The sequence below is a fragment of the Elgaria multicarinata genome, chromosome 9 (genome assembly GCF_023053635.1).
Source record: "Elgaria multicarinata webbii isolate HBS135686 ecotype San Diego chromosome 9, rElgMul1.1.pri, whole genome shotgun sequence".
NCBI classification, from domain to species: Eukaryota; Metazoa; Chordata; class Lepidosauria; order Squamata; family Anguidae; genus Elgaria; species Elgaria multicarinata.
In genome coordinates, this window is record NC_086179.1 from 20,935,905 (window position 1) to 20,960,089 (window position 24,185).

General features: G+C 39.6%; 1 protein-coding gene across 8 annotated transcripts in view; it reads right to left on the reverse strand.

Moving 5' to 3' along the window:
- The window catches only part of WNK1 (WNK lysine deficient protein kinase 1), a 131,492-nt gene extending 107,546 nt beyond the window's left edge, over positions 1-23,946 (reverse strand). For all 8 annotated transcript variants that reach the window (XM_063134916.1, XM_063134915.1, XM_063134917.1 and 5 more), the window contains exon 1: positions 23,143-23,946. In XM_063134916.1, coding sequence (XP_062990986.1) covers positions 23,143-23,946 — 804 coding nt within the window. The remainder of the gene's footprint in view (positions 1-23,142) is intronic.
- Between the last annotated feature and the right edge of the window lie 239 nt (positions 23,947-24,185).

Consider the following 24,185-nt stretch of genomic DNA (forward strand, 5'->3'; position numbering starts at 1 on the left):
GACAGATCTGTTTCAAACTTGGCATAGCTAAATTCCTTGTTAAGAGCAATCATACTGCCAAGTTTCATCTCTTTATCTTTAAAGATAACATTTTTTTAAAAAAAATTAAATCCTCAAATTTTAAAAAATTCCTAAAAATCAATGAATGAACAGATCTGTTTCAAATTTGGTATGGCTAAAGCTCTACCTAAAAGCTATCATGGTGCCAACTTTCAGCTCTTTATCTTTAAAAATGACGATTTAAAAATAATAATTTTAAAACTTCAATTTTTAAAAAATTCCTAAAAAATCAATGGATGAATGTATCTGTTTCAAAGTTGGTGTGGCTAAAGCTCTACCTAAATCCTATCATGGTGCAAAGTTTCATCTCTTTATCTTTAAAAATGACGCTTTTAAAAATAATAATGTTAAAACCTCAATTTTAAAAAAAATTCCTAAAAAATCAATGGATGAACGGATCTGTTTCAAATTTGGTATGACTAAAGCCCTCCTAAGAGCTACCATCGTGCCAAGTTTCATGTCTTTAGCTTAAAAAATGACGGAGTTATAAGCATTTTTGTTAATTCCCATTAGAGCTGCTCTCTGGAAAAATCCGGATTTCCCCTCCCTCTCCCGGATTGGTCATCAAAAACCCAGACAAATCTGGGCAAATCCGGTCATATGGTCACCCTAGACATTCCTGACTAACTTTTCCTCTCATTCAACGATATGCGATCATTACAAAAGTAACAGTGATATGCAGAACTGGGTTGAGTGACAAATTCACTAGGCATACACAATGACCTATGAATGAACCCAGGCAGTCAGTAAAAGTGTGGCACTCCACCATAAATGCAAAAGGCGTTCGAAGGTATGTCACAATAGCAACTTTGAAATAATTCTGATATATTAAGGATAACATAAATTACTAATCAAATACATGTTAGAGAACACCCTGCCTGGAGAGGGTTGTCCCGTGGTTGTTGTTTTTTGCACCAGGTGAAGACCTTCCCATTCACCCATATCTTTTAAATAAATCATGTAGTCTGGACCTCTCAGTTTTAAAACCTGTGTTTATAATTTTGGGTTTCCATCAGTTTTGTTTCATGTTTATTTTATATTGCTTTTGATTTTACAGTTTTATATTCTATTTTGTAACTAAGTTGTTCATGTTTGTTTATTGTAGGCTGCCCAGAGAACTTTATGTTATGTGGTAGCATGCAAATGTTGTAAACAAACAAGTTTCCACTTGCATGGCTACCAAGCTCCTGCACAAGCACCATGTTTGAATTTCCAGCATTTATCATTACTTCTCAGAGAACTGATGAATTCTCCTTATGCAAAAGCCTGGTAGCCATGCAAGCACAGGCTCCCTTGTCCTTAAACTGCAACTGCTACTTTTAAATTAACCTTTTGGGTGGTGGCTTAACCTACCACTTATTTACTGGGCAGCCAGTTGGAAAAAGTGTGGCACTGCTGCAGAGAAATTTCTGGAATAAGCCTTAGTAGATACCTTAAGGCCCAGTTCCAAAACCTCACTGAGCCATTAAATTCACCGTAAAGCCTTGAAAAGAGTGTACTTATTTTCACTTCTGTTCTCATCACGGATTTGTTACAATAGTAACAAGACTTGTAAATTGCTCTGTACATTGTAAAAAAGAGTTTTATTCTCCTTCCTTCAATATCCTAAAAAGTGCACTTCACAGAAGTGCCGAAATGGCGTCAGGAAGGCTAAAGCTGTGAATGAGCTGAGATTAGCGAGGGATGCTAAAAGCAATAAAAAGGCTTTCTTCAGATACGTGAGTAGTAAAAGACAGAGGAAAGAAATGGTGGTTCAACTGCTTAATGAGGATGGCAAATTGATAACAGACGACAAACAAAAGGCTGAAGTGCTCAATTCCTACTTTGCCTCGGTCTTCTCCCAAAAGCGGATCTATGACCCCCCTGGAAAAAGTGAAGCAGAAGTTGAGGGGGCAGGATTGCAGTTTGAGATTGATAAACAAATGGTCAAAGAACACCTAATTTCCTTGAATGAGTTCAAATCCCCAGGGCCCGATGAACTGCATCCAAGAGTAATGAAGGAGCTAGCGGAAGAACTCTCAGAACCTTTGTCTATTATCTTTGCAAAATCATGGAAGACGGGTGAGGTGCCGGACGACTGGAGGAGGGCTAACGTTGTCCCTATCTTCAAAAAGGGCAAAAAGGAGGAACCTGGGAACTACAGACCAGTCAGCCTGACATCCATCCCTGGGAAAATTCTGGAGCAGATTATAAAGAAGTCAATCTGTAAACACCTTGAAATCAATGCAGTGATTACTAGAAGCCAACATGGATTTGTCAGGAACAAATCCTGTCAGACTAATTTGATCTCATTTTTTGATAGGATAACCTCCCTTGTGGACTGTGGGAATGCTGTGGATGTCATATATCTTGACTTCAGCAAAGCTTTTGACAAAGTACCACATGACATTCTGATTAACAAACTAGCTAAAAGTGGGCTAGATGGAACAACTATTAGGTGGATCCACAGTTGGCTACAGAATCGGACTCAAAGAGTACTTATCAATGGAACCTTCTCAAACTGGGGAGAGGCAACGAGTGGGGTGCCGCAGGGCTCAGTCCTGGGCCCAGTGCTCTTCAACATTTTTATTAATGATTTGGACGAGGAGGTGCAGGGAACGCTGATCAAATTTGCAGATGACACCAAATTGGGTGGGATAGCTAATACCCTGGAAGACAGAAACAAACTTCAAAGTGATCTTGATAGGCTGGAGTGCTGGGCTGAAAACAACAGAATGAAATTTAATAGGGATAAATGCCAAGTTCTACATTTAGGGAATAGAAACCAAAGGCACAGTTACAAGATGGGGGACACTTGGCTCAGCAATACTACAAATGAGAAAGATCTTGGAATTGTTGTAGATCACAAGCTGAATATGAGCCAACAGTGCGATATGGCTGCAAGAAAGGCAAATGCTATTTTGGGCTGCATTAATAGAAGTATAGCTTCCAAATCACGTGAGGTACTGGTTCCTCTCTATTCGGCCCTGGTTAGGCCTCATCTAGAGTATTGCGTCCAGTTCTGGGCTCCACAATTCAAGAAGGACGCAGACAAGCTGGAGCGTGTTCAGAAGAGGGCAACGAGGATGATCAGAGGTCTAGAAACAAAGCCCTATGAAGAGAGACTGAAACAACTGGGCATGTTTAGCCTGGAGAAGAGAAGATTGAGGGGAGACATGATAGCACTCTTCAAATACTTAAAAGGTTGTCACACAGAGGAGGGCCAGGATCTCTTCTCGATTCTCCCAGAGTGCAGGACACGGAATAACGGGCTCAAGTTAAAGGAAGCCAGATTCCGGCTGGACATCAGGAAAAACTTCCTGACTGTTAGAGCAGTGCGACAGTGGAATCAGCTACCTAGGGAGGTTGTGGGCTCTCCCACACTAGAGGCATTCAAGAGGCAGCTGGACAACCATCTGTCAGGGATGCTTTAGGGTGGATTCCTGCATTGAGCAGGGGGTTGGACTCGATGGCCTTGTAGGCCCCTTCCAACTCTGCTATTCTATGATTCTATGATTCTATGATTCTATGAGGTCTCAACAAAACGCAAATATACTTAATTGGCAAATGATCAACCAAAGTAGTCTAATTGGTCAACAGGTCTAATTAAAATTTCATTTCTCAAAGAAGCTGTACCCTACATAAATTTGAAAATAACCCATAAATCAACACCAGATATACAGTGTTAAAGCTTTAGAATAGAGTATTCACATTTACCCTCAGTATTACTCAAAATGTTTTAACTTTTAGTGGTGCTGAGGAACTAGTGTATATATAATTTAGGGACTAGGGATCAGAGATCAAGTCATAATTGCTAGGATCAGAATAAATTCCCCATTCTTCTTTCACTAAAGCTGCCACTGTATTTCTTCGATTCTAAGACACCATCGATTCTAAGACGCACTCCATTTTTAGAGCTGTTTATTTAGGGAAAAAAGTGCGTCTTAGAATCGAAGAAATACAGTATATATTTTCTCCCAGTTGTCAGAGCATTTCAGGTAATAAAGCAACTGGGACAATCACTTGAGGGAGGGTGGAAGTAAATTCATGATCAATCTTTCTGAACATTACGGCCTATTTAATGGCCTATTTATTTATTTATTTATTTATTTATTTATTACATTTCTATACCGCCCAATAGCCGGAGCTCTCTGGGTGGTTCACTATCCCATGGCAATGAAATTTTACTAGACAACTAGCTCTTCTTCACCAAAAAGGAACCTTCAATAGCCCACTATGACAGTTTTACAGAGTTCTTTGAAGATTAGATCATTCGCTTCAACTATGAACTCAACATGGCCAATGATAAAAGCCAACAGCCAACCTTTTGTCTGTTTTTGTTGAATTAGTTTCAGTTGCTGACACTTGAGGGCAGAGATAGGCTACTTGGCACTCCCACATTTGACAACATGTCCACTTGATCCGTGTCTTTATTGGCATTTGTTGAAAACTCATGGAAGACAAAGACATTGATTATTTACAATAAGCATACTTCCACAAGGGAAGCTCCCATTCCATCAAGCCTGATAGAGAGAAACTACGAACTAGCACTATCTAATCATGTCTTACAACCCAAACTGTTCAAGCAGGATGTGGACAAGCAACTTCAGGTATTTCTGGATAAAATGGATTATCTAGATGCATTTCAAGAGGGCTCCCTGGTGAGGGTTCAGACCCGAGACTTCCTTGGCTGCCGTGTTTGAGGAGAGTCACTTAGAACAGGGATAGTGAAGTTTTTCAGGTTGGGGATTGCATTCCCATGTAAAAAAGTGGTTGGGGGGCCACATACCAGAAGTGGGTGGAGCCAAAGGCAGAAGTGGCAAGGTCCAACATACGATGGGCCTCCCCTTCTTTTTCTATTCCTCTCCCTATTCATCCATCATCCATTTACAGGGCATATCTACACTTAGGGAGGGAGCGGGAAGGATCTTGCAATATGCTGATTGTGAGATCCTCCCCCTGGGTTCACACGCAGCACACAACGTCCAGGGGAAAAAAATTTGCAGGACGTTGTGCCCACCATTTTAAAAAAAAAAACGCAGGAGCTGGAGCGCACTTATGCTCCAGCGAAAGTTTTTAAAAAAACCCTAACCCCACTCCCCACCCACCCCCGATATCCCTGGACTCTCGCCATCCCAGCTCCTTCCCTCTGCTGACCCCCCACTACTCGCAGGGAGGAGGGAAGATCCAGAGGGAGAGGCGGGTAAAAAATAAAATATATTATTATTATTATTATTATTATTATTATTATTATTATTATTATTATTATTATTATTATAAGCCGGGATGGGTGCCCATACTACCCGCGGTCCTTGGGATTGTCCTGGGACCGTGAGAAAAGCCAGGGGGGGGGGGGGGGAAAGCGTCTGCAGATATCCCAGGGAAATGGAGGGATCGTCCCTACCTGCTCCCAGGACCCCTGTGCATCATGTGGACACACAGGGACGATCCCCAGGATAAAGACTGGTGTAGACATGCCCATACTCTCCCTCCCTCCTTCCAACATGCATATACAGCTGTGGTCCGTCAGAAGGCCAATTGCAGAATGCACCAGCTTGATATGGACGCTAGCACAGATTACAAGGATGCCAGCAGCAGCCCCCTTGCTGCTCTCCACAGCAATTTCAGCAGTTAATCAACAGTGGAAGGGAACATTGGGCAGGGGGGGGAGGGAGGATCTAGGCCACTTGAGAAATCCCACCTCTCCAATATTCACCAGATCCAGGTACTTGAACTATTTAGGTACTCAGTGAAAACCTTGCTGTTTAGGCAGGATATTTGTGTGCTAAGGATTTTATGGGGTTTGTAATTTTAATACGGTGCTGTACCAAATAATATTTATTAATTTTAATGATTATTTGAATTGTGGTTTCGGCCTGCATTAAAAAAATTAAATATTATATGACAAACACTGATTTTTTTTTACAGGCATTGTGGAGCTTGAACAATGAGCCCAATGACTTGTAAATGTTATCACTTAAAATTTCGGTAGATAAGCTTTCCTGAAAGTATAATTACTGCTACATTTTCCCCTTTAATTTTCAATAGTTTCAGGAATCTTGAAGTTTCTTTGTTAGAATAATTTTAACACATATATCTGATAACGGACATTTCATTATCATAGGGGAAAGAAAAAAATCATCTACAGTATGGTGGGCTGCCTACGTTTTATTACAATTTTAGCTCCTCACCCAGAGCAACTTTGTTATTGTGCTATGTGTAGGTGAACAAGGTAGGCAAGCTTTTGTGTTTTTTTACATGCTGTGCATTTTTCTACTTCTTTTCAGGGCTTTTGAGTATAAAGCAAATATACTCGTTCAGAGAAGCTTATGCACATACCAATCACTTATTAACGGCTCTGCAGTTAAATTGACAGCACAGCTTCACTTTGCCTGGTTTCTACCATTACCTCAAAATACTTGCCACACCGGTTCTATGAGGCACTTTCAATCCCTTCTCATCTTCTTAAACTATGGAGAGCTTTAAAAGCTTGAAAGACAAAGCCTATTTTACACAATCAGGTCGGACAGGCAACTAGGGATCATACAGAAACCAGAATATCTATTAAGTGTTCATATGAGGATAGCCAGGAGGAAACCACTGCTCTCTAAAAAAGAACATTGCTACCCATCTGTAATGTGCTAAAGAACACATAGATGATCCCCAAGACTTCTGGAACAATGTTCTCTCAACAGACAAATCAAAGGTAGAACTTTTTGGCCTTAATAAGAAATGTTATGTTTGGTGAAGAACAAACACTGAGTTCAAACAGAAGAACCTCATCCCACACATCAAGCATGGTGGTGGGAATGGGATGTCTGGGGCCTGCTTTGCTGCCTCAGGACCTGGACGGCTTGCCATCACTGACACAACCATGAATTCTGCAGTGTATCAGAAGATTCTAGAGGAGAATGTCAGGCCATCCATCCCTGAACTGAAGCTGAACCAAAAGTGGGTGACATGCAACTAGACAATGACTGGGTTAGCATGTCACAATAAGCCATGGTGGTTTATAAGCTACTCACAGAAGCTTATAAACCACCATGGCTTATTGTGTCATCTGGGAGCAGTTTACCCCTACCAGAGTGGCTTAAGCCAAAATGAGAAGAGCTCTAAACTGCTGAAACACTGAAGTGGTGCAAAGCAAAACGAAAAAGAGCAGCATTCTATAGTGCCAATTGCCCAATATCTACAGTATGGCACTGCGAAGCAGTGCTACAGTGCTACTGTGCTATACTGGAAAGCAAAAATAAAGAGCAGCAGAGAGCATGAATTGCCTTAAGTGTTCAGTCTTCGTGTACTCTGTAAAGCACCATGCACACTGCTACATAAAGAATAACAATTTTGTTTGGTTAAAGTTGGAAATGTTAGGGCACTCTAAACTTTTAAACGTGTAGAATGCAGATTGAAAAATTCAGCTAGTAATATTCTTACAAGGTATCAGACTTCTTTATTAGCTTAATGCCACACAAGATGGGAAAGGTGCACTGCTTACAGTAAACCATGTCTATTTAAGTGTACATAATTTTCATGCAGGCCAGGATGTGGAAACCCAGCTCATTATACATTTCCAAGGAGGCCCATATATACTAAACTGCCCTATATCAAGTGTGAAAAGTCACACTTGAAACAAGCAGAACTGTAGATAACATTTTCAAGCTGCAGTTGCTATCTAAGGCAGCTAGATCTTCAGTATCTGTTTCTAGCAACCTAGAGGCTTTTTGCCAAAGACATGTTTTTGACAGCAATAATGTGCTAACTGAAGTCCTGGCAGCAACATGGGACTAAGGTACCACGTTGTATCAGCTATACAAACTGCTCTGGATTGGTAACTCTTCCTTCAATATATTTCCTATTGCTATTTGCTTAAGGAAATGCTCTTCAAAAGCACATTTTACCCAGACATAACCTAGCTGTATTTCCTCTTATCAGCTACTTCTAGAAGTAGCACAGTTCACAGCCCTTACAATAACTTCACTTGGACAAAACACAATACATTCTCATAACCCATGCTTATTTTGAAATGTTCTGAAGCCACAAATAGTTCTACTAGAAAGCCTGGAGAGAGAAAAATACAAACAAGATGTACTGCTTCTCATAGCAAAGTGACTATCAATTCAAGTAACATGCAAACAAGTGCCAGAATTAGACAAATTTAGACAACTTCCACAGTGCAAACCATTAAACCATGCTATAGGTGATTATGTAAACTTTAAGCTAAGCAAACATACTGTTCTATACATGAGCAGGATGAAGGTTTTTACTCCTTCAAAAGATTACACACCATAATGCTCTGCTCACCTAGAACAGCAAAAGGCAGTGTTAAGAAATAAATATGACACAGGAAGTTTCAAGATACATACATAGTCTGACTTAATTTGTTCTGCCAAAATAACTTTTTCTCCTCAGAGGGACAAAGAGTGAGCATCAAGTAAAGACCAAATGCTTTTGTAAGCCACTACAATTTTATACCAGTTTGCCATGGTTCTTTACCAGAGTGCATTTAGGCCCAAGTCAAACATAACAGAGCACCTCTTCTCAAAATAATTTTAAACCAGCTGTTTGTTTTTACATGTACCTACAGGCCTACAACTCTGTCTTGATGTGTGTTAATACTACTTCCTAAACACAAATTCAAAGTAGAGGCATCTCAAAGATGGACTTAAGGCATACTTAAAGAAAAGCAGTCTCTAACTGACATGTATATACTAAAATATAAATGAAAGCACAGAACACTCAAGATTTTCAAAATACAAAGTTTCACTACACAATCGTTCAGAAGATCTAAACAAAACAAATCTAAAAACCAAACAAAGAAGCTGCTATTAACAGATGCAGATTACATAAGTGTATGTGAACGTTTAAATCCTTAAGATAATCAGTCTGAACTGCAGCTTATAATAGCAGTATTTATGGGTTATAATTTGTGTACTATCAGCCTTAGCAAGGATAAAGAGTGAATGTTTTATTCAAAATATATTCATAGCAAGGCATAACCAGCTTGCCAGCAAAATTCAGTGAAGCAAATCATCAAATTGGAAATACTCTTAACACAATGTAAGGGTAGTCTTTTTTTTTTTAACAACAACAGTTTATTGCGGTCAATAGACCATTCCAGCAAATAATTTTTTTTACATACAAGCAAACTGAACATACCATTAACTATTAAAAGTCAGGTGATCATAGAAGATCTAAAAGAAATGGCCAAGTTCAAAAACTTGGCCACTTGCTTAGTAATTGATTTGTCTATATTACAAAGTAAAAGAGACGTTAAGAATTCAGTAGTCAAACACATAACAATTGGTCAGGCAAGGCCACACACACACCAAGGTTAATATTAATGAATAGTATCCTATAAATGCATTTAGTTAAAATGGTCAAGAATCAAGGCTATCCTGTTAGTCTTGACATACATTAACAGCACTCAAAAGATTTATGATGTCTCACATAATGTTTTCATCCAAAGGAACATGTCCCCCAGCCTGTTTTAAGCTAATGACAAATCCTGGATACTGTCTTATGGAGGTGGTATCTATCTAGAGAGACTTGTAGCAGATAACAGAGGTAACTGGCAGGTAACTGGCTAATCTATGAAGCAGATACAGGCAACAAATTACACTAGTTTGGTTGTGCAGAACTGTTATTCTAGATCAGGGGTGGGCAACTTGTGGTCTTCCAGAAGTTTTGGCCTATAGTTCCCATCATTCCTCATCATTGGATTATGCTGGCTAGAGCTGATGGGAGTTGTAAGCCAAAACATCTGGAGGGCCACAAATTTCCCACCCCTGTATAGATCAATATCACAGTGGCTTATCATATTAAACCCAACTTCTTTATATGGAGTCGAGCTCATTACTTGATCCCCATTGACTGCAACTGCTTATGTGAACTGATTCTTTTAACACATTTGAAATGGTATTCAAATCTAAAAAGATAAACAGTGGTTTAAAAATATCTCAGTAAGTTACAAACATCAGATGAAAACCGCTTTTCCTTGAAGAGGAAATTATAACATTGATGTTGAAACAGCATAGCCATAGCTGAATGCAAGTGACAGGCAAAGTGATCCTGAGAATAATGACTAGAACATCCATTTTATTAGAAATTAAATTAAGGTAATTCAATGGTGTCAATATGGCCTGATACTGATTAGCTTCTGTCTCTTATGCTTTGGCTTATCAAATAACTGCCTATATTTCCATCACCATGAAATCAACCTAGAACAGCTCCAATATGGGAGTAGCTTGCTTGGAGCAACAGCAATATCAAGTACATTTCGCATTGATTCCCCTTCCAACACAGAGTTACCAGAACCGAACCAGAGTTTTTAAAAAATATTAAAGAACCAAAACTGAATCCAATTTTTAATAGCATGTTGGTTCAATGGTCCATTTGACAATGGTGCAATGTTTCCAATTCAAGCCCAGGTACAGTTCTTGATCTGAGAGAACGTGTCATTTCAGAACAAGCCAACATCAAGAGAAATGACGTGAAGTATAATTTAGTATGGCTTTGATCCTAATAATTACAAATGGGAGATCACTTATGGAATGGGTCTTTCTTGTTTCCCTCTTCCTGCAGAGAAGAAGAGATGTTTTCACTAACAGGGGAAATAGCAGCTTCAGGAGGAGAAAGAAGAGTTTTGATGAAAAATCTGCAGTATTTGGGCCTAGCTTTATTTCACTTTTTCATCAAAAGATAGCATAATATTAAGCCCTCCTAGTCTGAACCACTGCCACACAGCTCCTTTTTAAAAAATATTTTGAGATATGCAAGATCCGATTATTGATCTAATCTCCATCCTCACATCTAGTTTGACACCCAGCTTTCATTCAGCTCATGCATAAAAACTATTGTCAGAAAAACACATCATATATGTTACCAAGTTCAATAAAAAAAAGTTTTTCCAAATGTCAAGAAAGAACTTAAATCATTAATGTCTTCACTCTAAAATAAAGCTAGGCACAAACATTGCAGATCAGGTGACTGAATTTGGAGAAAGTTCAGCAAGAACACTGCAAGAAATGTACACTGGGTTGGCCCTTCCTTTCAACAGGTAGTGATGACTATGAGCTCCATATCTAATTCTTAACAAAGCCAGAACTACTTCCTGCTGAGTTTCTTTAGGAATCTACTTTATCATGATAAAAGGAGTGGTTTGAGTTCATATAGTTTATTAATATTCTGGCCTTCCCAGTCCCTTTAGATTTGAAGATGGCAAAAAAGCAACTAATTGGATTAGAAGAACGCGGGGAAGAGTATTTTAGACTTCAGAAAACGCCTTAAAGCTGTTTCCCATGACATCTGAACTGTGATTTCTTCCAAACCCCGAGTTTTATATCCTGGTCTGGAGGGAGTTCTTAAACCACAGTTTCTCAGTTCAGATATCACAAGGAACAGTGGTTTAAGATACAAGGGTATATTATTGAAACTGGATGAGCAACAGGAGAAGATAGTACAAAAAGTCCATTGCCTACAGGCACCATTCCTATCCACAAGGCTCCCTGTCCCTCCTGGTTTTTGGGGGACTGGGAGACAGGCAAAATACCAGCCTTCAGCACCATCTTTATTTCAAGAATGCCTCTGGGGCCCATGCGGAGCTCTTAAAAAATGAAATTAAGCAAACTGCTGCAGACCAGCACTTTCTTTTGAAGCACACTTAGCCGTCTCCTCCAAAACAAAGAATAATGTGGTAGGGTTGTCAGGGTGCATTCTAGAGAGCTACAAAGGGTAGCCAGAAGCGAAGAGAGGTGTTTTTCTCATGTTTTCTCTGTGCGGTACATATTTTGCCTGGTTTTTGGTTCATTTGGTATGGGCGTGATTTGTGCCACCCCCCCCCCTTTTTGGGGAGAGTACATTTTGTCTAGGGTTTTGTGGGTGGGGGTTCATCAGGGAGCTATTTTGATGAATATACTTTCTGTGTGCATATATGTGCATGTGTTTCTCCACTTTCTGTAAAATTGGTATTTTGTAGTGCTTTTTGGGGCAAACGTACTATCTGTTAATTGAGACTTCAATTCCACCTTTGCGTTTTACTCAGTTCTTTGACCATATTACTAATCTCTGAGCTTCATCATTTTGCCTTTTATGAAATGGATGTTTGAGCAGAAACCTTTGAGTTTTGGAGCTCAGACTCCACCTCTGCTTTGTAATCTTGGGCAAATTTCTTTTCTTTTAGATTTACCAGTTAGCCTTCTGGGAACTGACCACACCCACTACAGTAGCCATTTTGTCAATGAGCTAGCCAAAGCCCATGGCACCCATTTTGTCTGCACCAATACTCACTCAAAATTCCAAATGTGCAAGCCCTTACTAAAATGTACTGTAGTAGATAGTAGACCCTCAGGAAAATATGAAATTTAAACTCAGTCAGCAGATAAAAGTCAGCATTTTTAAAAAAAACTGTAGTGGGAAACAAAGGTAAATGCATTCTTCCCAAACCAGGAAGGTTAAACTATGTTTAAAGCTTATGGAGAGTTAAAAATGTATCCACATTAAGGGATAATTTATCATGTGATACAGATGAAGGGATTGGTAACCAAAAAGAAATTTAAGATTTAGGATGACACACACACACACTCAAATCTCTTGAGACCTTTGACACCAACAGCTGTTAAGATTCCAGAGATAGTTTCTAATTCTGCTTTGAGTTGAGAGGCAAAAAAATGACAAAGTAGGTTGTGTCAGATAGTACAGCTCTTCCAATCAAAAGGCAGATATCGTGGAACCCAGCCAAAAAAAAGGTAATGGAATCTTTATCTCTACATTGTGTTAGGATTTGGTCTATAAAGTTAGGTCCTGTAAAATATGCCTACTAAGGTTCAACAATGTATACTTCTAATGATCTAGCCAAAACTCAGGACTAGTCGAGTATGAGAAAGCACACAGTCTTCTCTCTCAGATGCAAGAAAAATGATAGATTTATATCTACTGTCCATTCTGACAACTGCTCTGTCTCTTTTAGAATTCTGGGTATGAAAACTAAACATGTGATACAATCTAAATATGACAGGTAGGTAAACTTCTACTCTAATTCTCAGAGAATGATAGTCACACATGATACTCATCCATTACATCTAACACTCCCAACTATCAAATGCTCAACTGCAGAGGACTTCATCCATGTAACAATTTCACTGGCTTGACAGGAATTAAATTGAAACAATCGGTATCTGAACATAGATCACTGCAAAAATACTGCCTCTCACACAGGATTGTTTGAAAGCTTACCATTATGTGACAAGCTTCGAACACTTAGTGTTCTATAATATTACATCTACTACTGAAGTTAAAGAATAGAAGCAAACCTTGCAGAACCTCTAAACTGCAAAGACGAGACAAAGAACTTCAATTTTGCTATATCGGTTTAGAGGTTCATGGCACTCAGTGCAACACAATGCATAGTTACTACAATTATGTAATCTCAAACATGTAAGAGGAAAGACAACTAGAACTGTCTATTAATATAGTGGTTTCTCTATATACCCTCTTTACCATACAGAGCATTAGCCACATTGCTACTGTGGAAGCTATGCCTTGAGTATCCTAGCTATGATTCCAGATCCTCTTATAACATCAATTATTTTCGCTTATCCAAGAGAATGGGCTTAACCAGCATTGCAATTCAATGAATCTTCAACAGACCAGCAGTAGACTGACTCATTCCAACCACATAAAGACCACTCTAAACACAAATGTATTCCATATAGCTATCTTCCTCAACCTGATGCCCTCCAGATGTTTTGAATTACAACACCCAACATTCCTGGCCATTGGCCATGCTGGCTGGGGCTGCCAAGAGCTGAAATCAAAAACAACTGGAGGGCACCAGGTAGGGGAAAGTTGCCATACAGTGTATAACCAACCACCTTTTTGGAAGTTTGAGATGAACCTCCCCATAAAAGACCTGGCTGTCTAACAGATGTACATTTTGGTTTGGTGTAACTCGGAACTACTCATAAATTCACCCAGATTGTGAAAGCAAGTGATTATATTCAGACCTACAAAAGGGAGTATTTAACACAGTACTTAACTGTTGTAAATTGTAGTTTACATTATATATGCATGACACCAGGCTTGATTTGTGCATAATTATTAGATACCATGTTAATCATCCCAAAAAAAGTCACTCATATCTGCTATAGTTGATATTGGCCAACACTGCAGTGATGATAATTTTTGTGTGTGACTACTTCCATACAAGCAGGTCCCTAACTTTTATACATCACTTTATGCCCATTCAACTATACACTAGGCACAGGAAGGATAGAAACTAAAGACTGTATATATTGGGTTAGTTTCTGAGCATCCCTCCTGTTCACAGAAGGGACTGGGATCTAGCAGAGGCACCTGAAAGAAGAAGAGGAGGGAAGATTATTTTCACCAATTTCTCCTTCTCCCTGTAGCCCTCCCACAGAAGCAGCTTTTCAGGGGGCACAGGAACAAACAAAAGTAACTTCCTCCCCACCCTCCAGCAAAAGCGTGCTCTGAGCAGAGTTCAACCAGTGCGTTTTTGCTTCACTTACAATAAAGGGTTGATTTTAACAATAACCTAGTTTAAGATGGAATTTGAGTTTAAATAAATTAAACCATACACATCTCTTAAAACTGAATCTATTTTCTAATTTTCTCTCTCCTTCCCTCATCCCCCCTCTCTTTCTCACACACACACACACACACACACACGAAAAATGAGGGAAATGTCACTGCTAACCAGGGTGGATAAAAAAACATGGGTTTTTTTAAATAAGATTTTTTTTTAATAAAATGCTTTTTGAGGAAAAATCTATCTAAAGATAGTTTTCTATTTAAGATACATTATAGTCCAAAGGTTATTCATCATGAAATAAAGATTAGTTTTTAATTATGTAGCATGAGGCTGTTTAAATTTTTTGGTAAGTGAATTCCATTAATCTGTTCACAATGTCATGCTCTTACAGAGGTTTCTGTAAGATTATTTTTCTCCTTCCAATAAAGTACAGCAGAAAAGTTGTCCAGATATGAATGATTAGCCTATTAAACTGGAGATAGTTCACCTCGCAATAATTTCATAATTATCTATGATGTGTTTCTGATGTTTAAATCAGTATTTTTTTATATATATCTGTAAAACTAATCTGAAAAGTTGCTATTCTAAAAATGAAACCTTCATCTGGTTGTAAATATTAAGATTATACCAGCAAGAATGAGTCTTTGGCAACTCTGAGTTGTGTAAAATATAGCGAGGAAGAGTGCACTTTGGGGATGGGGGGAGTCACCTGATTAAATCGAGTCTTTCTGAGTAATGATTTAAATCGTGATTTAAATCAAATCCACCCTGCTGCTAACCTCCAAGTATTATAATTTATGTCATTTTAAGTATTACTGAGCAAGTTATTAATACTGTTATCAACTGAGCAACACATAAATTGACTTTCTATTTAACAGAGAAGTTCATTTTTTTTACCAGAAAATTATCAGATTTGGTTTTTGAACCTTTGGAGCATGTTGCACTGTGTATGATAGCCTCATCTTCAAGTAAATATTCTCACCTAGAATCTTTGCAAGTAAACCGAGAGTAAAAACAAATCCATTAACTTCATAAACTCAATCCAGGCAAGTAATTTGGGTAGGGAAATCTGTTGATATGGATAGAGAGATGCAACTGGCATTGGACAGGGTTCCGCTTCCCCTGAAGAACCAAGCTCGTAGCTTAGGAATACTTTTGGACTAATAACTGTCTATGCAAGCACAAGTGGCAGCAGTAGCAAGCCCTTGTTACAACTAGAGTGCTCTACTGTAACGAGTTGTAATGAAGGGGTGCCTTTGACGAAAACTCAGAAACTTCAGCTGGCTCATGTCCACGTTGTGACTAGATGGTAAGCAGCACTGGTTGCCAGTGCATTTCTGGGCCCAATTCAAAGTGCACATTTTGACCTTTAAAGCCCTAAACAGTTGGGTCCAAAGTATTTGAAGGATAGCCAACACCCCTATGAATCTACCCATGTTTTAAGACCAGTTTCAAAAGCCCTAGCCACTGGCCCACCACCAAGATCAAAAAGATTGGCAAGCACTATAGGACCTTCTCAGTGATGGTCCCTATCTTGTGGAATTATTTCCCAATAGATGTATGGCTGGCCCATCTATTGCTGCTTTTAAAACTGTTTTAAAAAATCATCTGTTCTCCCAGGATTTTAATTGAATGTGTTTATGGCATTTGCTGCTGATGGATATTCTAAAATTTATTTTATTGTAATTGGTTTTATTTTAAATTTTGTATATTTGACATGTTTTATTAATATGTTTATATTGTTTTTATACTATAAACCACCATGGGAAGACTATGGTCTTTAAAGGCAGCTAAGAAATCAACTAAATAAAATAAAACTATTGTACCCTGCCTAAGCAGAGGTGAGTAGAGCAAAAGGCATGTCCATCTGCATGACCATAAGTTTAAAATTATCTTCATTCACAGCACAGTCCATTTAATTTCAAACCAAATGTAACTGTTATAGCAACTAGCTAGGATTACACTTTTATTTAAGGAATTACTTACAAAATGAGAAAGAAAATAAATGAATTATGAACAAACTAGTTTGCCTTGGTGATTTAAATTGTTATTTGAATTCCTACTAACTATTATTTTCAGATACTTGAAGGCATGAGAACTGAGTTTCCAGCAAAAATCTGTTTACATTAAGATCAGACTTGCAATTAACCACTACCTGGTCACCTGCAGCAATTAAAAAATCCACCTACCCAATCTCCTTTCCAGGTGAGACACATCGACCTAGTTCACACATAATGATAAGGCAGGGTTCCTGAGGAACCCTGTCTTATTATTTACAATACTGGTACATACTGCCCAATCACTGCCACTGCAAGTGGGAGTGGCTAAACGAACTCAGAACTTCCGTCCATGGTTTCTTTATCATTATGTACAAACCAAGAACTCTTGATTTATCTCTCCCCTAACAAGCCGAAGTCATAAGCCAACAAAAAGCCATGGCCCATGGCTCTCGATTGTCAGAAGAGAGACATGCCAGAGTTCCTGGTTTACATGTATCGAAAAACAAACCATGGATGGAAAGCCTGTGATTTGTTTAGCCACTTGAGCACAAGCCATTGGGCAGAGTGCACAAGTATGTCACTTGTAAACTAAACAGAACATAGGGAGGGCAGAGCAAGACAGGGACAGACAACTCCCCCAAACTTTTATTTCCAAATGTGATGGATACTGATCAGATAGTCAATAAAAGGCATCATGGCATAGATTTAAAATTATTTTTTCACATTAAGATATGGGGTACATTTTTCCTTAAGCAAAACTTTCCACAGAATGAAGTTTTATGCAGTTCTTATACATACATGGCCCTTTCTTTTCCACACTGACTGATTATTCCATTTCTCCTAACAAAGCATACTTCAGCAAAACACTTTTTACATTACTCCTTAATGTTAAAAACAGATTAATAACAGTATTATCAGCGCAAAGATTGCCAATGCAGAGAGACGTATTTTGGGTATATTAGATAAATATATTTTAGAACTCCAGTCTAGTCTGGCACACTAGCACATATAAAAATATTTTACATTTTATGAAGAGACTTTAAACAAATGGCATATACATTTTTAATACAGACACGGAGCTTATTTTTTGTCTGTTCCCAAGCAGAATCGGGCAAACACATACTTTCTTACTACTCTCATCTCTGGAATTCACATCTGTCTTACATCATAAGCAAAGTGAGCTTTGGTATCCCACAAGGGGCAAGACTGTGACAGCTGCCCAGCAAGCTGGCAAAGAGAATGACCTAAATCCAGAAAGTCCCTGGGTCAAATCTTGCTTCTACCATATACTCTTGCCTTGATAACCCACTCTCTCAAATTCAGCCTAGGGATAATACTGGCCTGCCTTACAGGGCTGCTGTAAATACTTCAAACCACAATATCTGAAGCACTTAAATGCTAAGTATTGTATCAGAATCTAACATACTGCACAATTTGACACAGCAGTATTGCAAGTGGTGTACTAAGAATGAAAGTGTTTGCAATCTCAGACAGCATGGTTCATTCCTATCTACAGCAAAGCAGAAAGGGTGGTGGTGGCATTTTTCCTTCAGTTCTTTCCATAAAGTCATATGACAACTTTATCACTATTGGGTAATTAAAATACACATTTAAGTTAAATTAGTATCAAAATAGCCTACAGCAGTCCTGCTCAACCTGGTCCTTCCAGATGTGTTGGACTACAACTGCCATCTGGAGGGACCAGGTTGGAGAAGGATGGCCTACAGGCTTTGACTGTCATGTGAAAGCAACAGTAGGGCTTCAGAGGCTGCTATTGGTTTAGCTATTCTGTACTCACAGAGATGCAGACCAGATTTGCAATGAGCAGTTGAGAGCTGAGGGTGACTAGCAAGAGAGTTTTTGAAGTGCTTTAGAATACACACCAAAACAGAGTCAAGTATTGCTTTTATGCCATTTTCAGTTGAATTTTTCAGAACATTTCAGTAGAAATCCACAGGTTAGATAGTAAAATAATACTTCCTACAATGGTATAAGGAACATTATGCAATTTGAACCAAAGACCTGATTGACACATAATGGGGGCAAATTGTGGGTTAACATGCCATCAGTATTTTGCATATGCAACCCTCAATCAAGCCACTCAGAGGTTGCTCCATATCTTCTAAACAAACCCGGTGCCCGGGTTCAGAAATCATGGAACAACCTCCAGAAGATGCCTATACAAAATAGCAGTGACGCACACCCAGCACACACTACTACAAATCTTGGGTTAATTAAACTATGATTTGTGCCAGTACATGTAAACGGGCCCAAAGGGTTGGCTTCTTGGTAAGTAACAGAAACTTCCACAGCAATCCAATGCCAAAGTATGTCTCAGCACAATAATCTAATTACTTCACAGGTGTGCTTTCAGCATATATGAATTAAGAATCTATTATGTAGATTGACTCAATGAAGAGGAAGGAGGGACTTAACTGGAGTTTATAGCCTACACCCAATATCTTAGTTACATGAATGAATAATCAATTGCATACTTAACTTCCTCTAGGCTACAAGGCTAGATTTAGTACTGAAGGCAAAAAGGACTTCTGCCTATTAACCAGAGTCTTGAGTGTTGAAGGCTGTTAACCCAAGAACTTATTTCGAAAAACCAACTAGCAAACTAGCGTAAAATTAAACACCAAAAGTTTTTAAATTTTAGCTCTTTTACCACACACCTATAGAATAATGTCAGGTTGGTTTCACTCTACTAATGATGGGTTTATATTTAATCATATGTATGACTTTTAAGAAATGAACTTAAGATTCCTTGTAGCAGTTTCTGGCATCTAACAGAGCCTAGTGAAGAAGCTGCCAATTCCAACCAGGGAAAGACGATTCTGAAGTAGAACAGCATACTGAACCTACTTCCCCCACACTTACATCCTTGGAAGCCAGGATTTTACTACCATTTCTATTGGAAAGTATAACAGCAATTACTATTACACCTAAAAGATAACAACTTGTCTACATAGCAAGTACTCTTTATCCAAGCACGAGGTATTATATTCACATCATTCTCTATATCAGAAACATTACTTGGTTATATGAATACTCAGGGGCGTATTCTGATAAAGGTACCCAAATCATAATATAGTCCTACAATCTCCAGAAAGTATGGTGTTGATAAGTAGCTGTAAATTAAGTGTGCATTTGAGCTAGCAGCATATTATATCAATATAATACATATTTCAATGAATTTAAATTTGTATTTTGTTTATTGTTACTGATATTTTTCAATTTGATCTTTATATTATTTTTAATTTATTGTAAGCCACCTTTGTAAGAAGCTATTCTAAACTCAGGGAATAAATATATAAATTAAAATAAATAAGTATGTTCACACAAATAGTTCAATATAGGACTGTATTTAGAAATTAGTTTTCAATGAAATTGTTTATTAAATTGTATTTTAAAATCCCTACAAACTAAAATTCTGGAGGTGACAGACTTGGCCTTGGGGGAGCTGGGGGTGGCGACAGCCGACAGAAAGCTCTGGCGTGGGCTGGGCCATGAAGTCATGAAGAGTCGGAAGCGACTGAACGAATAAACAACAACAAACAAACTAAAATAACTCAGCATCTTTAATAGACTCATTGGCTGGGAATGCATGATTTGGGAAGAAAAGTAAGCCACTTCAACTTGTTTTCTGCATAATTACGTTTACTGGGCGTGGTTCGTCAAGTCGTACCATGGGTTTCAGGTTGTTTGTAACCCACCCACCCCCCACAGGTTTCGGACCACCCGACAAACTCCACCCAGCAAGAATAATTTCAGTAATTACGCAGCATGCAAATGGCATGTTCATGGTGGAAAAATAAGCTACAATGGCTTATTTTCCTTCCCTGATTGTACGAATCCGGTCATTTACTCATACTTTACCTCTTTTGCCAAAGGTTTTCAAATAAAATTTTATACTTAAGGAACTGAAGTAATCTAATGACAGACAATCCATCTACCTTGAAAGTTCATCTCATCTAGAACTCAAATTTTTGACAACACAATCAAATTCTCAGTTAAACTATATTCACAATTAGTTTCTCGCAGCCTTCAAGAGCTAGCGCATCCTGAGACAAATTCAAAGACTGGATGCACATCCAACCCCCACAATCTGTTCTGTGCCCCAGACCAGCCTACACACAATTACACTGTGATCAACAGGCATAATTGCTATTCTTGTGCAGCTGTCAGGCTGCACACTTGATTCCTGCTTCAAAGGGCATTTTTCCTCCATCTAAAAAAAGCTCCAACTCTGATTAAGGCCAAAGCAGAAGCATAGCAAGGACCAGACAAGTTACAAGTGCAGACAAACCTTAATATCAGACAACACACAACCAAATTGTTCCTAGAACAAATCTTAAACTGATGCCATTAGAGCCTCTGATTTGAAGTTATTACTCTTTAAGCAAACACTTAAATGAAACTTAGGCCCTATCTACATGTTTGCCTCATGTCAGTGCTAAATTGATGATTTATAGCCAAACAGCTGATTTTCAGCATTTCTACTAATATCAAGAAAACAGCATATGTATAGTTCAAGTTTCAAATTTAATCAAGTCTAGAAAAGGAAACCGTGCAGAAGTTTATCTACTCCTCAACCCCCACCCTCATCATTTGGTGCACTCTGCCAGAGTTTGTTTCAAACACTGACCCTGAAACAAACTAATACAAACTGAGACAACTTTACCCATAGTTAGCCAAGTTTAAAAAGTTGTTCCTGAAATGCTGCTTTTATTATTTAAATTTCTGAAGTTTTAACACATTTAAAAGATTCTTACACTGTTCATGTGAAAGTTTACAACATACACTTAATTAACAACTTAATTAGCGAGCAGGGCAGAAGATACAACTACCCCCTCAATGCTTTTGGAAAATCCTAATGATTTTTCACTACCCTTTTCCATCATTTCTTCAAGTAGAAAGAGTTACTTTATTTCACGAATTTTCTACTGAATATAGTAGATCTAGTACCACAGCTCTAAAACAGCAACTTGTTTCTTAGACTCAGTTCATACAAATTATTCTTGGAGGTCTTTGCTGCAGAACAATTGTGAAGTACAAAAAATTGCTAAACCACTCATATATACAATTTATGGTTGGTTAATAGGTGCAGCACACTAGCTACCAAGCAAGGAGGAACTGCTACTGACCCAATTACAAAGATAGCTACTAAATAGTGTAAGTTCACTAAAAGGCTACCAGTACATTATCTAAACCAGTACATCTAGATGCATGCACTCACAGGCTGAGTTCGGACGACACACTAATCAACTGGGTGGGTGTGATAAGAACAGAATGGGAAACAAACATTGATTAGCATGTCGTCCAAACTCAGCCACAGACTTGCCAGAAAGTAGCCAACCTGCAGACAGCTGAACACAATATGATCCTCATCAAGTTCACATAATCATTTACTATTCCATAGAATACATACATACATCACCTGAAGAAATCCTAATTATGCTTTACTTTAAACATTACTTAATGTGTTTTAAATGGACTCATTAAAGCCATTTCACACTAAACAGGGCAAACCAGGTGCACTAGTATTTGCTATAATGAATAACGTGTTATGGAGAGACTTGCTTCTTCAGGTATGAAATGGACATAAATAGGTGAGCCACAATCTTTCACCACATGTCCACTCATTACCTCTTACTACAGCAAACTATAGCATAGTATTAAATATGAAAAAGGCAGGAACAATCAAAATAACCAATGGATAGTTATTCAAGGTCAAATTGTATTAACAGGATTTTATTTAATTTGGAATAAGGATGCTAGCATACTAGAAACAATGTATTTAAGCCTACAATATCATGATCTAACATAGATGAATAGGAAGTGGCAAGATGAAGTTTTTGCATCAGTTTAACAGAGATAGAACTAGGGCCTTCCTAGCTCCAGAAAATGTTTTGCTCTCCAAGGAAGTTATTCTCCATTTCTATCATATGATATTACTACCTTATAAGAGGGACTCATCTTTAGTCAATACCTATAGCCTTTTTAAAAATGCTGTTGAAACACAGCAATTTAACAGGAGCAGATCTGAAATGAAGCTCAACAGCCCTGAGAACTAAAGCTACCAAAAAACTACACCCAAGTCCTAGTTTGAGAGCTTCCATTTAGCCTAACAAATGCTATGTACAGAACCCAACTAATGTCCCTCTGCTGATGGAAGGCTTCCATCAGCAGAACAGAGAGGGAGCCATGTTTAGGAGAACGAAGAGGGGTTTGGGAGATGATTTTGGGGGGTTATAGGGACTGCAGGAAGAAGTTGGAATTGCTGAACATTGCCTCAATTCTGCTGACAGATGCTTTCCCTCAGTGAAAGGAAACTAGATGGATTCCACCCTGAGTTAAAGTAAATAAAGTTTCCTAAATCATCTTTATCACACAAATAAAAATGCTAATAGATCATTCAAGTTAATCATGATCAATCATAAACTTCTATGAATGGCACATCAGAACAGAACCCTTCCCTTGGGACTTTCAATTTGACAGCCGGGGAGTGCCTGCCCTAACCCAGAAGGCAGGCTGACATCTTCCTATTACCTGCAGCTCACACCAAGCCACCTCCACTGTGGTCTCAGTGTCCAGCCCCTTGTAGACAGTCTTGAAGGAACCTCTGCCAATCTCGATGTCAAACTTAAGAAAACGACCATCTGGAGAAAAGGCCACAGCTTTGGTCTCCAACTCCTCAATATCGTCCTGTTGCTTACTCCTCTCTTCTTGCAGATCCCGGGCAGAAGCAACAGTACTTCCCGCTGTACTGGTAGGAGGCAGCGGGGCAGCCTCTAATCCTTCATCCTTGGCCATCAGCGGGGCAACGTCCTTTGCCACCAGGAGCTCTTGACCAGACTGCCCCTCTGCAGGTGGAGGCAGAGGTGATGACTGCTGCAAGAGGGTGGGGGCCTGGCTGGAGGTGACAGAGGCGCACACAGCTTGGATGACAGACTCGGGAGGCGAGCCCAGCACCGTCGGGATGCTCCCCGGGGCGACATCAGCAGGGGGAGGCGCTGCGGGCTGTAGCCGCGGAAGCTCCAGAGCAGTCGCATTGGAGTCGCAAATGACGCTCCGGCGGAAAAAGCGGTGCTCGGTGGCTGCCGCGCCGCGGCTGTCCTTATCCATAGTGTGGCGGCGACGCCGATACTCCTCGTTGCGGCCCCCGCCACCTTCCGAGCCTTCAGGGTCTCCGCCTGCGACGGCGGCACCCCCAGTACCGACGGCGGCTACCCCCAGCTTCTCGCCAACGGAGCTGTCCGAGCTAGAGCCGTTCTTGGGCGGGGGCGCCGGAGGAGCCAGGAAGCGGGGAGTCGCCACCGCCGCCGCGCTGCTTTCCGAAGCGCCCCCCGACATGGTGCCGCGTTAGGGAAGGGAAGGCGCGGGAGCAGCAGCAGTAACACCCGCAGTTGTCGCTGCAGCAACCGACTCGAGGAGGGTCAATGCTCGGCGGGGAGCGCGCCCAGGAGCTGCTCTTGCGGCGGCAGCGGAGGCTGCAGAGGCGGCTCTCGGAGGCTCCTCACCGCGAGGAGAAAAGGCAGCAGCGGCGCCGGGTGCTGCCACTGGAGAGGCAGAGCGGGCTGGGCCGTCGGCAG